Genomic DNA, 12,699 nt, shown 5'->3' on the forward strand with positions numbered 1-12,699 from the left:
TTAACTGTCATTAGTCATACAGTATGGTGTCAAAAAGTATGAATAACTTCTGTACAGAAAGTCAAACTGTGGGCAAGACTGTCATTGATGTTAGCCTATGTGTCTACTGTTGCACCTGACAGACTTGGTTGTGTCAGTCAGGTGCAACAGTAGACACATAGGCTAATATCAATCAGCGTACTTGTTGCTCACAGTTTGACTTTCTGCACAGAAGTTATTCGTGCCTTTTAGCACCGTACTGTACGACTCGCTACGGTTAATAAAAAGGTGTGTGGATTGAGAATGGTTGTGTCAGCCTGAACCATGTAACCACTGTAGCAAAAATTGTATATTTAAGTAACTGAGATGGACAAAATAAAGAAATTATCAAATGCCCTCATGTGCACTTTTGATAAAATGTTCTATGCACCTGCCCCTGCCTCATACAAAGCTAAGGCCACTCATTCCGACGTGCCAGTCACTGGGCAACGTACTGCCGAAACCGGTCCACGAGTCCTCTCTTACCTTCGAGCCTCTCAATTTTGCACCTTGTCGCTCGGCAAGATTCTCGTTCTGTCACTCTAGATTCTGGCCTTCTGGGGTCGAGCAAGACACAGTGATGTCCGTGGCACCCCTCAGTGGGAGACTAATTTGTGCGATGCACTCCAGTCAGTTGACAGCTTTGTGGGTCTCACCTAATTCTTTCACTAGATAGTTTCAGAGAGTCCCTGCTGATAACTGTTGCGGTGTAAAGAACCTCAGATCAAAGTTTACACCCTCACCATATCACACCAAACTTGGTGCGTTGTTTCTGTGAGTTGTGGTGAGCTGGCTAGCAGAATGTGCTCAGGATTAAGGCACACCCTAACATTTCTGGAATTTATCCGTATGTATGAAGGCAATTAGAGCACCTAATTTCTGTAGTAACTGTAGCAATGTTGCACACACACACGTGTGTGTGTGTGTGTGTGTGTGTGTGTGTGTGTGTGTGTGTGTGTGTGTGTGAGAGAGAGAGAGAGAGAGAGAGAGAGAGAGAGAGAGAGAGAGAGAGAGAGAGAGAGAACACTAATTTTTTGAATAGCTAGGCTGTCAGAGGGGTCATTCCATTTCAAGAGTCCTAAATCTAAACATGGTCTCCACTTTACTCTCTTCAATTTGGATGAGGTTTTTTTCCAAGATATATGCATGGATTTTAGGTGAAACCATACCAAATTATAGACTTATAAGTAGCATCCTGGAGCTACTAACCATACTTCCGAGTAAGGCAAGTTCTTCTATACACAGAGGCAACAGAAGTCACGGGATGGCGATATGCACATATACGGATGGCAGTAGTATCATGTATGTGAAGTATAAAAGAGCAGTGCCTTGGTGGAGCTGTCATTCGTACTCAGATAATTCATGTACAAGGTTTCTGACATGACGATAGCCACACAACGGGAATTACCAGACTTTGAATGTGGAACAGTCTTTGGAACTAGAAGCACATGACATTCTATTTCCGAACTTATTGTTGTTGTTGTGGTCTTCAGTCCTGAGACTGGTTTGATGCAGCTCTCCATGCTACTCTATCCTGTGCAAGCTTCTTCATCTCCCAGTACTTGCTGCAACCTACATCCTTCTGAATCTGCTTAGTGTATTCATCTCTTGGTCTCCCTCTACGATTTTTACCCTCCACGCTGCCCTCCAACGCTAAATTTGTGATCCGTTGATGCCTCAAAACATGTCCTACCAACCGATCCCTTCTTTTTGTCAAGTTGTGCCACAAACTCCTCTTCTCCCCAATTCTATTCAATACCTCCTCATTAGTTATGTGATCTACCAATCTAATCTTCAGCATTCTTCTGTAGCACCACATTTTGAAAGCTTCTATTCTCTTCTTGTCCAAACTAGGTATTGTCCATGTTTCACTTCCATACATGGCTACACTCCAAACAAATACTTTCAGAAACGACTTCCTGACACTTAAATCTATACTTGATGTTAACAAATTTCTCTACTTCAGAAACGCTTTCCTTGCCATTGCCAGTCTACATTTTATATCCTCTCTACTTCGACCATCATCAGTTATTTTACTCCCCAAATAGCAAAACTCCTTTACTACTTTAAGTGTCTCATTTCCTAATCAAATTCCCTCAGCATCACCCGATTTAATTTGACTACATTCCATTATCTTCGTTTTGCTTTTGTTGATGTTCATCTTATATCCTCCGTTTAAGACACTGTCCATTCCATTCAACTGCTCTTCCAAGTCCTTTGCTGTCTCTGACAGAATTACAATGTCATCGGCAAACCTCGAAGTTTTTATTTCTTCTCCGTGAATTTTAATACCTACTCCGAATTGTTCTTTTGTTTCCTTTACTGCTTGCTCAATATACAGATTGAATGACATCGGGGAGAGGCTACAACCCTGTCTCACTCCCTTCCCAACCACTGCTTACCTCTCGACTCTTATAACTGCCATCTGGTTTCTGTACAAAATGTAAATAGCCTTACGCTCCCTGTATTTTACCCTTGCCACCTTTAGAATTTGAAAGAGAGTATTCCAGTCAACAATGTCAAAAGCTTTCTCAAAGTCTACAAATGCTAGAAATGTACGTTTGCCTTCCTTAATCTTTCTTCTAAGATAAGTCGTAAGGTCAGTATTGTGTCACATGTTCCAACATTTCTACGGAATCCAAACTGATCTTCCCTGAGGTCGGCTTCTAACAGTTTTCCCAGTCGTCTGTAGAGAATTCGCATTAGTATTTTGCAGCTGTGACTTATTAAACTGATAGTTCAGTAATTTTCACAACTGTCAACACCTGCTTTCTTTGGGATTGGAATTATTATATTCTTCTTGAAGTCTGAGGGTATTTCGCCTGTCTCATACATCTTGCTCACCAGATGGTAGAGTTTTGCCAGGACTGGCTCTCCCAAGGCCGTCAGTAGTTCTAATGGAATGTTGTCTACTTCTGGGGCCTTGTTTCTACTAATGCTTACTCCCAGATAATTTATGGAATTAACTGCTTCCAGTTGTTGACCTGCTATTGTAGCTAAATGATAAAGGATCTTTCTTTCCATGTATTCACAGCTCATTACACTTGTCTATATGAGATTCAATTGCCATTCCCTGCACCGTGCATCAATTCGCTGCAGATCCTCCTGCATTTCAGTACAATTTTCCATTGTTACAACCTCTCGATATACTACAGCATCATCAGCAAAAGACCTCAATGAACTTCCGATGTTATTCCCAAGGTCATTTATATAAATTGTGAATAGCAACGGTCCTACGACACTCCCCTGCAGTACACCTGAAATCACTCTTACTTTCGAAGACTTCTCTCCATTGAGAATGACATGCTGCACTCTGTTATCTAGGAGCTCTTCAATCCAATCACACAATTGGTCTGACAGTCCATATGCTCTTACTTTGTGCATTAAATGACTGTGGGGAACTGTATCAAATGCTTGGCAGAAGTTAAGAAACACGGCGTCTACCTGGGAACCCATGTCTATGGCCCTCTGAGTCTCGTGGACGAATACCGTGAGCTGGGTTTCACACTATCGTCTTTTTTTGAAATCCATGCTGATTCCACCCCAAAGTAATACATGGTTGGGAAATCTACTTGAATATATCTTCCAAATTTTCCTTCAGGTGTTCTGATACAACAGCTGCTGAGCCAGGGATCCTATAGAGACACCCAATTACCATGTTTGAGCCTGATTTAACAGTGACCTTCACCCAAATTATTACACATTTTCGATCTCCATCAATTTCCTTCAATACTATTGCACTTTTTATCGCTATAAACGTGCCTCCCCCTTCACTGTCCAGTCTGTCTCTGCAGTATACATTCCAATCTAAGTTTAGAATTTCATTACTGTTAACATCTGGTACACTGCTGTACACTGAGGACATCTTCAGCAATTAAATTATTGTGCATAAAAAGTTGAGCAGAAGGGCCAAGTAGCAGCATATGGGTCCCCTTAACCCATGAGCAACAACACAGAAAACTTATCAATTTATTCACAACTGTGTACACTACTTAGTGGCTACAATTTTATATGGGTTCATGTAAGACCTATATGAACATCCTGCAAAAATTTCATCAAAATTGGAGAGCATCTAGCGGGGATCCTTATGTTGGCTGACCAGATGCCCTGGTTTTGCTGGGACAGTCCCAGTTTTTACATAAATATATTGGTGTCCTGAGTAAATCATTTGGGACACATAATTGTCTTGGTTTTTAACTGAGAGACAAAATGTGTGCAATGATAGTTATCATTTAATTAATTTTTTGGAAAACAAGTTTCATAGAAGTGGAGTGTTATACAAATATGTATTTTCACAATACCACTCAGGCGTGCCACATTTGTTTTAAATTGTGTTATAAATAGAAATAGAGGAAGAGATTTGTTGAAAAGAAAAGCAGGTATTACTTTCCCCCACCTCTAACTTGCCAGCCTTCTACTTTACAGTCCTCAACACAAGTAAAACATATACCAAAGGAGGTATAAAGGAGCATCACTTAAGCTATTTGGCCTAACGGGACTGCACCCATATGGAATGTGAGCGATTTGGCGTACGTTAGCACTGTTAACTAAGTATTGTTTGGCACATATGTACTCATGCCTTAACACTCTACAGTCAATTGAAATCTTAAATTTTAGTATGAAATATATAACTTGTATCTGATTACTGATTAGTAATATTATACTCTTTTTAGAATTAACAAACTGTACCTAAATACCTACTAAGGGACTAAACATTGCTGAAAATATACCCAGGCTTTACAATAAAAAATATACTCATATCTCAGTATTTTATCACTTCTAAAGAAAAGAATTTTATTTACATGTGACGTATCTATACGTTCCTTTCCAATTCACAAAATGAAGATACATTCTCGTTTTGGGGTTTTCTGCTGCTGCATCAACACAGGTGTATTACCGATTTCAAAATATCACTATAACTGAGAAGAAATGTAAGCATAAGTGTAGAAATGAAGTTAAGTATAAAAGAAAATACACAAGCATCCTGGTTTTTTCTCTTTGAAATCTGGTCAGCCTATCCTCAGCTCACTTGGCACGAAATGTCAAATAATTTCCACTGTGTGTACTGCAGGGCTGACTGACAAACAAATGACGTTAACACAGCTGCCTGGATACACTAATATAACTGCAGTTGTTATTGCTGCATTTTATGTATTACTGAAATATTCAGAGCTACGATTTAATGAGCCTGAAAATAATGATTTTAACATATTGCCTCTATGCATATAAGGGATGGTCAGATACAGGATGATATGCATATTCTCACTATTATAGTAAGTATATTATACTATTGTAGTAAGTATATTATAGTAAGTAAGAAGCTGGTCATGTGTCACGTTCTGCATAGAAGGGGCCGCAGCGTATTCAGATGGTGTGCTCCCGTTCCTGTCTCGCACCACAGCATCCGGCAGGTGTGGGTGGCACACAGGGTTACTGTTTCTGCTTCCGAGTCTCCCGAGAAAAATCTAAATACTCAGAAAACTAGTGCCAGCACTTGTAAACATAATGGACACCATCTCTGTTTTACGTCACCCGGAGTGAATGCTGCATCGGGCAACTACCTTCGCCATACCTAAACTGATATAAAAATTCCTACTAAGTGTTTGACGCAGAACGACACTATCAGCTGAAGTGTCGTGTAGTACACTGCTCACACCAGCCACTGCTACAATAAGAAATTACAGTACTGGTGACTTACCGGAAGGATTTTAGCAGTCCGATTTGCACGTCGGGGGACAGATAACTGGCTTCGGACAGGGGCCGGGTCTTATTTTCGGGCAAGGATCATCTACTCTACAGTCACTTTTCTTCATTTCTTTCTTTGGGCATTTTTCCTTCTCCGCACAGCCAGTTTTCGGACATTTTTCTTTCTGCAGGCAGGGGTCTTCTGTCGGCTTTCTGCAGGGGTCTGGTTTGGGTTCCGGCTGTTTGGGCGGCTTCGAACAGGGCGGAGGTCTCGCACAGGGATCGCACGATTTCGCTGGCGGGGGCTTTTTTGGTTCGCACGGGTCTTCCTTTGGGCATTTATTTTCCCTCTTCTTTTTGGGACAGTGTTCGGGCTTCTTCTTAGGACACGGTTTCTGTGGTTCTTTCTTTGGGCAGCTGGTGTCCTTCTTACCACATCCGTTTGCATAGTGAGCAGTTTGTGTGTTGGTGACAGCCTGAAAAAAGAAGGTAATACTGAATTTATCATGTTTATAACACGCTTACAACTACTCGATCAGTTTGATGCACAGAATACTAGTTCGTGTTTGGTGTGCCCTTAGAAATATTTCTGATTATGTTGATCTGAAAAAGAGGTTCCCCTTCCCCCTCCAAATGCCCCTCCCCCGCCATCCTCCCTCCTCACAAGTTGTTGCCTTACTTTTTTTTTTTTTTTTTTTTTTTTTTTTTTTTTTTTTTTTTTTTTTTTTTTTTTTTGATTTATCACAGAATGACTCAATGGTAACGTTCTACTGCAAAACTGTATTGATGTAAGTGGTTGCCATGTTCATCACTAACAACACAAGTTTTGTGGGAAAAAATCGAGGTTAGAATGTAAAACAGAGTAATTTTAGTAACATTCCACACCCCACCTTTTTATATTTATCAAACAATTCAGTCACTATAGAAACATAATTCTCTTCTCTTTCATTACCCAAAAAGTGACACACAGAAGCTTCAAAAGAAGTACAAGTATGTAACTTGAGATTCGTGAGCTAAGCATCAAACATCTTGTAGATTACAAATTAAAAATCACATGTGTGACCCATTTTGGAATATTGCTTGAATGTGTGTGACCCGTACCAAATACAACTAACAGCAGATATTGAATGTATACAGAGAAGGGCAGCACAAATGGCCACAGGTTTGCTTGACTCATTGGAGAGTGCCACAGAGATGCTGAAGAAACTGAACTGGCAGATTCTTGAAGATAGATGTAAACTATCTCGAGAAAGCCTACTAACAAAGTTTGAAGAACCAGCTTTAACTGATTGCTCTGGGATTATACTACAACCCCATATTATCCCTCACACAGGAACTGTGAGGACAAGTTTAAATTATTTACAGCAAAACACAGAGGCAATTAAACAATCATTCTTCCTGTGCTCCATACATGGATGGAATGGAAAGACACCCTATGACTGGTTTATTTATTTTTATTTACTTATTAATTAAGTAATCCATCTGTAGACATTGTAAATTTTATGGTTGTCATCAACACATAAATACATAAAATACAGACACAGAGATACATAAACATACAGAATTACAACCATAAATAGATACATACATTTCTTGTCTACTGGGTTATGCATTTGGACATTGTATTTCACTGTTCTATTGAAAATATTGTAAAATGCCTCTTAACTGCAGTAACTAATCATTAGCACAATTGGACCAACAAAATTTAAACATCAGTCTAGGTCATCCTTTACAGTATAAAAACACTTTTTTAACAAATAATTTTTAGGGTATTCCTGAAGGCATGTATTTCACTTGTCTTTGATCTCTTGCAGTAGTTTATTGTATAGTTTAATTCCATTATATAACACACTATTTTGGATTTTTGTTTTGTTTTTTCTATTGAGATGTTAGTGGTGCTGGCTTTGGTTCCATGTTCATGTAGAGACTTGTTTGTTGGATACTGATCAATGTCTTTTTTAATGTGGATTCTGTTTGCAAAACGTACTCCCATGGAACAGTCAAAATTGCCATAGATTTAAACACCTCAGTGCAGAGAGTTCTCTTGCTACTTTTTGACACAGTTCATACAGCCCAGATTAGATGTAGATGCTAATGTAGATGCACAGATCAACAACTTTGTGATCTGTGTTCCAATAAACATACCTTCTTTTGACACGGATCCACTGACCTCTGAAAAAGTCCTTTCAAACGATTGAAAATCTTAATCCATTTATCGAGGGCATTTCCAAAACTCTCTGTCACACATAACTTAGTACGAAGCAATGGCAGTATGACTTCATTTGCACAGATAATGACTTGTCCGTAATATTTTCCTATCCTGTAATAGACATTTGTCTCATATGTCATTTGTACCAAAAATATGTAGAAACTGATACTCCCGACACCAGCTGCAAATGGTAATTATCAACAAAGTTACAAACTGAAAAAATACACAGTCATTTAATATATTAAATTACACAAAACTTTTCTCCCCTGGGATAAACTAAATAAAATATCAGTAGTGTCACATCTCAATGAGGAACCTGAAACTTTCAGCACAGGGCAGGAGCATGTAGACAAACACTGGCTCAAGTTTAAAAGAATAATTGATCAGAGAGATACCGAATGAAACATGTTTGGATGTCAAGAGAGTAATGTGTAATATCGAGATAGTAATGTGTGATGCCTCCAGTGGTTACTGTAGCAGAATACTGTCAAATGAGATTTCACAAAATCCAAAGAAATTCTGGTCGCATGTAAAGACTGTCAGGGGCACCAAAGTTACTGTTCAGTCCCTTGTAAATGAGACAGAAACTGAAGCTGAGGGTTGGAAAGCAGAGGTTGAAATGCTTAACTCTGCTTTCAAATGCTCCCTTACAAAGGAAAACCCAGGAGAACTGTCCAGATTTAATCCTCACATCACTGAAAAGATGAGTGAAATAAGTATTAGTGTTAGTGGTGTCGAGAAACAGCTGAAATCGTTAAAACTGAACAAAGCTCCAGGGCCCGACGGAATCCCTGACAGATTCTACAGTGAATTTGTGGTCGCGTTAGCTCCTCTTCTAACTATAATCTAACATAGATCCCTCAAACAAAAAACTGTGCCTATTTCTTGGGAAAAAGCACAGGTGAGACCAGTCTGCAACAGGGATAGCAGAAGTGATCTACAACACAACTGTCCAACATCCTTGACCTCGATTTGTTGAAGAATAATAGAACATATCCTGAGCACAACCATAATGAGGTATCTCGAACAAAATGACCTCCTCCGTGCCGACCAGTTCAGATTTCAAAAAGGTCAGTCGTGTGAAACACAACTCGTACTTTTCTCACAAGGTACACTGAAAGCTCTGGATCGAGGAAACCGTGTAGAGACTGTATTTCTCAATTTCTGAAAAGCATTTGACTCAGTACTGTACCTACATTTATCGTCAAAAGTATGATCATATGGGGTATCGAGCAATATTTGTGACTGGATTGAGAACTTTTAGATAGGGAGGGTGCACACAGATGGAGGGTGATCGTCAGATGTAGAAGTAACTTGGGGTGTGCCCCACAGAATTGTGTTTGGACCCTTGGTGTTCATGTTGTATATTAATGACCTTGCAGACAATATTAATAGTAAAATCAGGCTTTTTTCATATGATGCAGTTATCTATAATGAAGTACTAAATGAAAGAAGCTGCAAAAATATTCATTTTCATCTTGATAAGATTTCAACAAGGTGCAGAGATTGGCAATTTGCTTAAAATGTTCAGAAATGTAAAATTTTGCACTTGACACAATGGAAAGATGTGGTATGCTATGATTGTAATATCAATGAGTCACTGCCGAAATCAGCCAACTCATACAAATACGTAGTTGTAACACTTTGTAGGGATATGAAATGGAATTACTGTATAGGTTCAGTCATGGATAAAGCAGGTGGTAGACTTCAGTTTATTGGTAGAATACTGGGGAAGTGCAATCAGTCTACAAAGGAGATTGCTTACAAATCCTCTTGCGTGACCAGTTCTAGAATATTGCTCAAGTGTCTGGGACCCATACCGGATAAGACTAACAGGAGAAATAAAACATACACTCCTGGAAATGGAAAAAAGAACACATTGACACCGGTGTGTCAGACCCACCATACTTGCTCCGGACACTGCGAGAGGGCTGTACAAGCAATGATCACACACGCACGGCACAGCGGACACACCAGGAATTGCGGTGTTGGCCGTTGGATGGCGCTAGCTGCGCAGCATTTGTGCACCGCCGCCGTCAGTGTCAGCCAGTTTGCGGTGGTATACGGAATTCCATCACAGTCTTTAACACTGGTAGCATGCCGCGACAGTGTGGAAGTGAACCGTATGTGCAGTTGATGGACTTTGAGCGAGGGCGTATAGTGGGCATGCGGGAGGCCGGGTGGACGTACCGCTGAATTGCTCAACACGTGGGGCGTGAGGTCTCCACAGTACATCGATGTTGTCGCCAGTGGTCGGCGGAAGGTGCATGTGCCCGTCGACCTGGGACCAGACCGCAGCGACGCACGGATGCACGCAAAGACCGTAGGATCCTACGCAGTGCCATAGGGGACCGCACCGCCACTTCCCAGCAAATTAGGGACACTGTTGCTCCTGGGGTATCGGCGAGGACCATTCGCAACTGTCTCCATGAAGCTGGGCTACGGTCCCGCACACCGTTAAGCCGTCTTCCGCTCACGCCCCAACATCGTTGCAGCCCGCCTCCAGTGGTGTTGCGACAGGCGTGAATGGAGGGACGAATGGAGACGTGTCGTCTTCAGCGATGAGAGTCGCTTCTGCCTTGGTGCCAATGATGGTCGTATGCGTGTTTGGCTCCGTGCAGGTGAGCGCCACAATCAGGACTGCATACGACCGAGGCACACAGGGCCAACACCCGGCATCATGGTGTGGGGAGCGATCTCCTACACTGGCCGTACACCTCTGGTGATCATCGAGGGGACACTGAATAGTGCACGGTACATCCAAAACGTCAACGAACCCATTGTTCTACTATTCCTAGACCGGCAAGGGAACTTGCTGTTCCAACAGGACAATGCACGTCCGCATGTATCCCGTGCCACCCAACGTGCTCTAGAAGGTGTAAGTCAACTACCCTGGCCAGCAAGATCTCCGGATCTGTCCCCCATTGAGCATGTTTGGGACTGGATGAAGCGTCCTCTCAGGCGGTCTGCACGTCCAGCACGAACGCTGGTCCAACTGAGGCGCTAGGTGGAAATGGCATGGCAAGCCGTTCCACAGGACTACATCCAGCATCTCTATGATCGTCTCCATGGGAGAATAGCAGCCTGCATTGCTGCGAAAGGTGGATATACACTGTACTAGTGCCGACATTGTGCATGCTCTGTTGCCTGTGTCTATGTGCCTGTGGTTCTGTCAGTGTGATCATGTGATGTATCTGACCCCAGGAATGTGTCAATAAAGTTTCCCCTTCCTGGGACAATGAATTCACGGTGTTCTTATTTCAATTTCCAGGAGTGTATACAGAGAAGGGCAGCACAAATGGTACAGGTTTGTTTAATCGATGGGAGTGTCACTGGGATACTGAAGGAACTGAACTGGAAGACTGTTGAAGATAGATGTAAACTATCCCAAGAAAGTCTACTGACAACATTTTAAGAACTGGCTTTAAATGATCACTCTAGAAATATACTAAAATCCCTGGTATTGCTCACACAGAGATCATAAGGATAATATTAAAATAATTACAGCACACACAGAGACGTTCAAACAATCATTATTCCCACACTGCATGCGTAAATGGAATGGGAAGAAACCCTAATAACTGGCACAATGGAATGTACCATCTTCTATGCACTTTATCATAGTTAGCAGAATACATATGTAGATGTAGCTGTGGAACCAAAGCATATTTGAAACTAGCATTAAAGTAAAACAACTGACACATGATGGATGCACAACTGCCAGTCATTACCAGACCCTATCACAGGTCAGACATAACTGAAGAAAGGGAAAATGAGAAGAAGGCCCAGTGATCAGGCCCTGAAGACTGTGTACTAATCTACTGACCGCCATATCGTCCTCAGCTATTCATCATCGGTACGGGGGAACGCAGTCAGAACACGGCACTCTCAGCCGTTGTAGACATTCTGACCTCGGAGCCACTACCTGTCAGCCGGGCAGCTTCTCAGTTGGCATCTCAAGGCCAAGTACACCCAGTCTATCATTCCACCGAGGAACAATCCCTGACAGTACCGAGAATCGAACCCCGGTCCCCCATGTGCGAGTCTGTTGTGTCGATCACCCACCGAAGGTGGGGGACAACGAAAGAAACAGAAGAAATTTTATAACATATTTACTCCCATTTCGCAAATGAAGGTGTCAGCGGTAGAAAGTGCTAACCCTCAGTTTACTGAGAATTACTGTGAGTACACTAACTGTTGTGGTTTCAAATGCATTACATGCTAGCAAAAAGTAGTTCCATTTGAACTGCTAGAATCATTTGTTGGCTATATACATTATTTTATGACCTCGTTCTTTGGAAGAAAACAGTGTCATGCCACAATGTCAACATAGCAGTGGCATCAAAAATTGTTAATTGAGTTAGAAGATGACTGCTCAATGGCACAACGATATCGAGACATCGGAGAGAAACTGGCCAGGTTACAGAGAGAAGCAGAAGTTGCAGGCCTCAAGATAAGTGTTCACAAAACCAAAGAAATGTGGATAAATTTGAGCGTCATGAATAGGCTGGCCATTAATGCAAAGGACGTAGAAACTTGGGGAAGGTGACTAACCACATCAAAAACCAGCTCCAAGTTTTTATCGACCGCTGTCTCCTGCATATGTTAAATGTGAGATGCCTATATATTATGACAAATGAAGATCTTTGGAGGGAGACAAATCAGCAACCAATCAATATACAAATCAAAGAAAGAATATGGAACTAGAACGGGCAAACATTGAGGAAACCAGATGGAGCTTTTGAAAGGATGGCATCGGATCGGAACCATCGAGGAGTCAGAAAATG

At 41.5% G+C, this 12,699-nt stretch overlaps 1 protein-coding gene across 3 annotated transcripts in view; it reads right to left on the bottom strand.

Moving 5' to 3' along the window:
* LOC126293684 (keratinocyte proline-rich protein-like) overlaps positions 1-12,699 on the bottom strand; it is a 115,912-nt gene that overhangs the window by 85,592 nt on the left and 17,621 nt on the right. For all 3 annotated transcript variants that reach the window (XR_007552341.1, XR_007552340.1, XM_049986977.1), the window contains exon 2: positions 5,717-6,179. Coding sequence is in view for 1 of the 3 variants with exons in the window: in XM_049986977.1 (XP_049842934.1) it covers positions 5,727-6,179 (453 nt within the window). In the remaining 2 variants the exon portion in view is untranslated. The remainder of the gene's footprint in view (positions 1-5,716; positions 6,180-12,699) is intronic.

This window comes from Schistocerca gregaria, chromosome 10, assembly GCF_023897955.1.
Source record: "Schistocerca gregaria isolate iqSchGreg1 chromosome 10, iqSchGreg1.2, whole genome shotgun sequence".
Taxonomy (NCBI): Eukaryota; Metazoa; Arthropoda; class Insecta; order Orthoptera; family Acrididae; genus Schistocerca; species Schistocerca gregaria.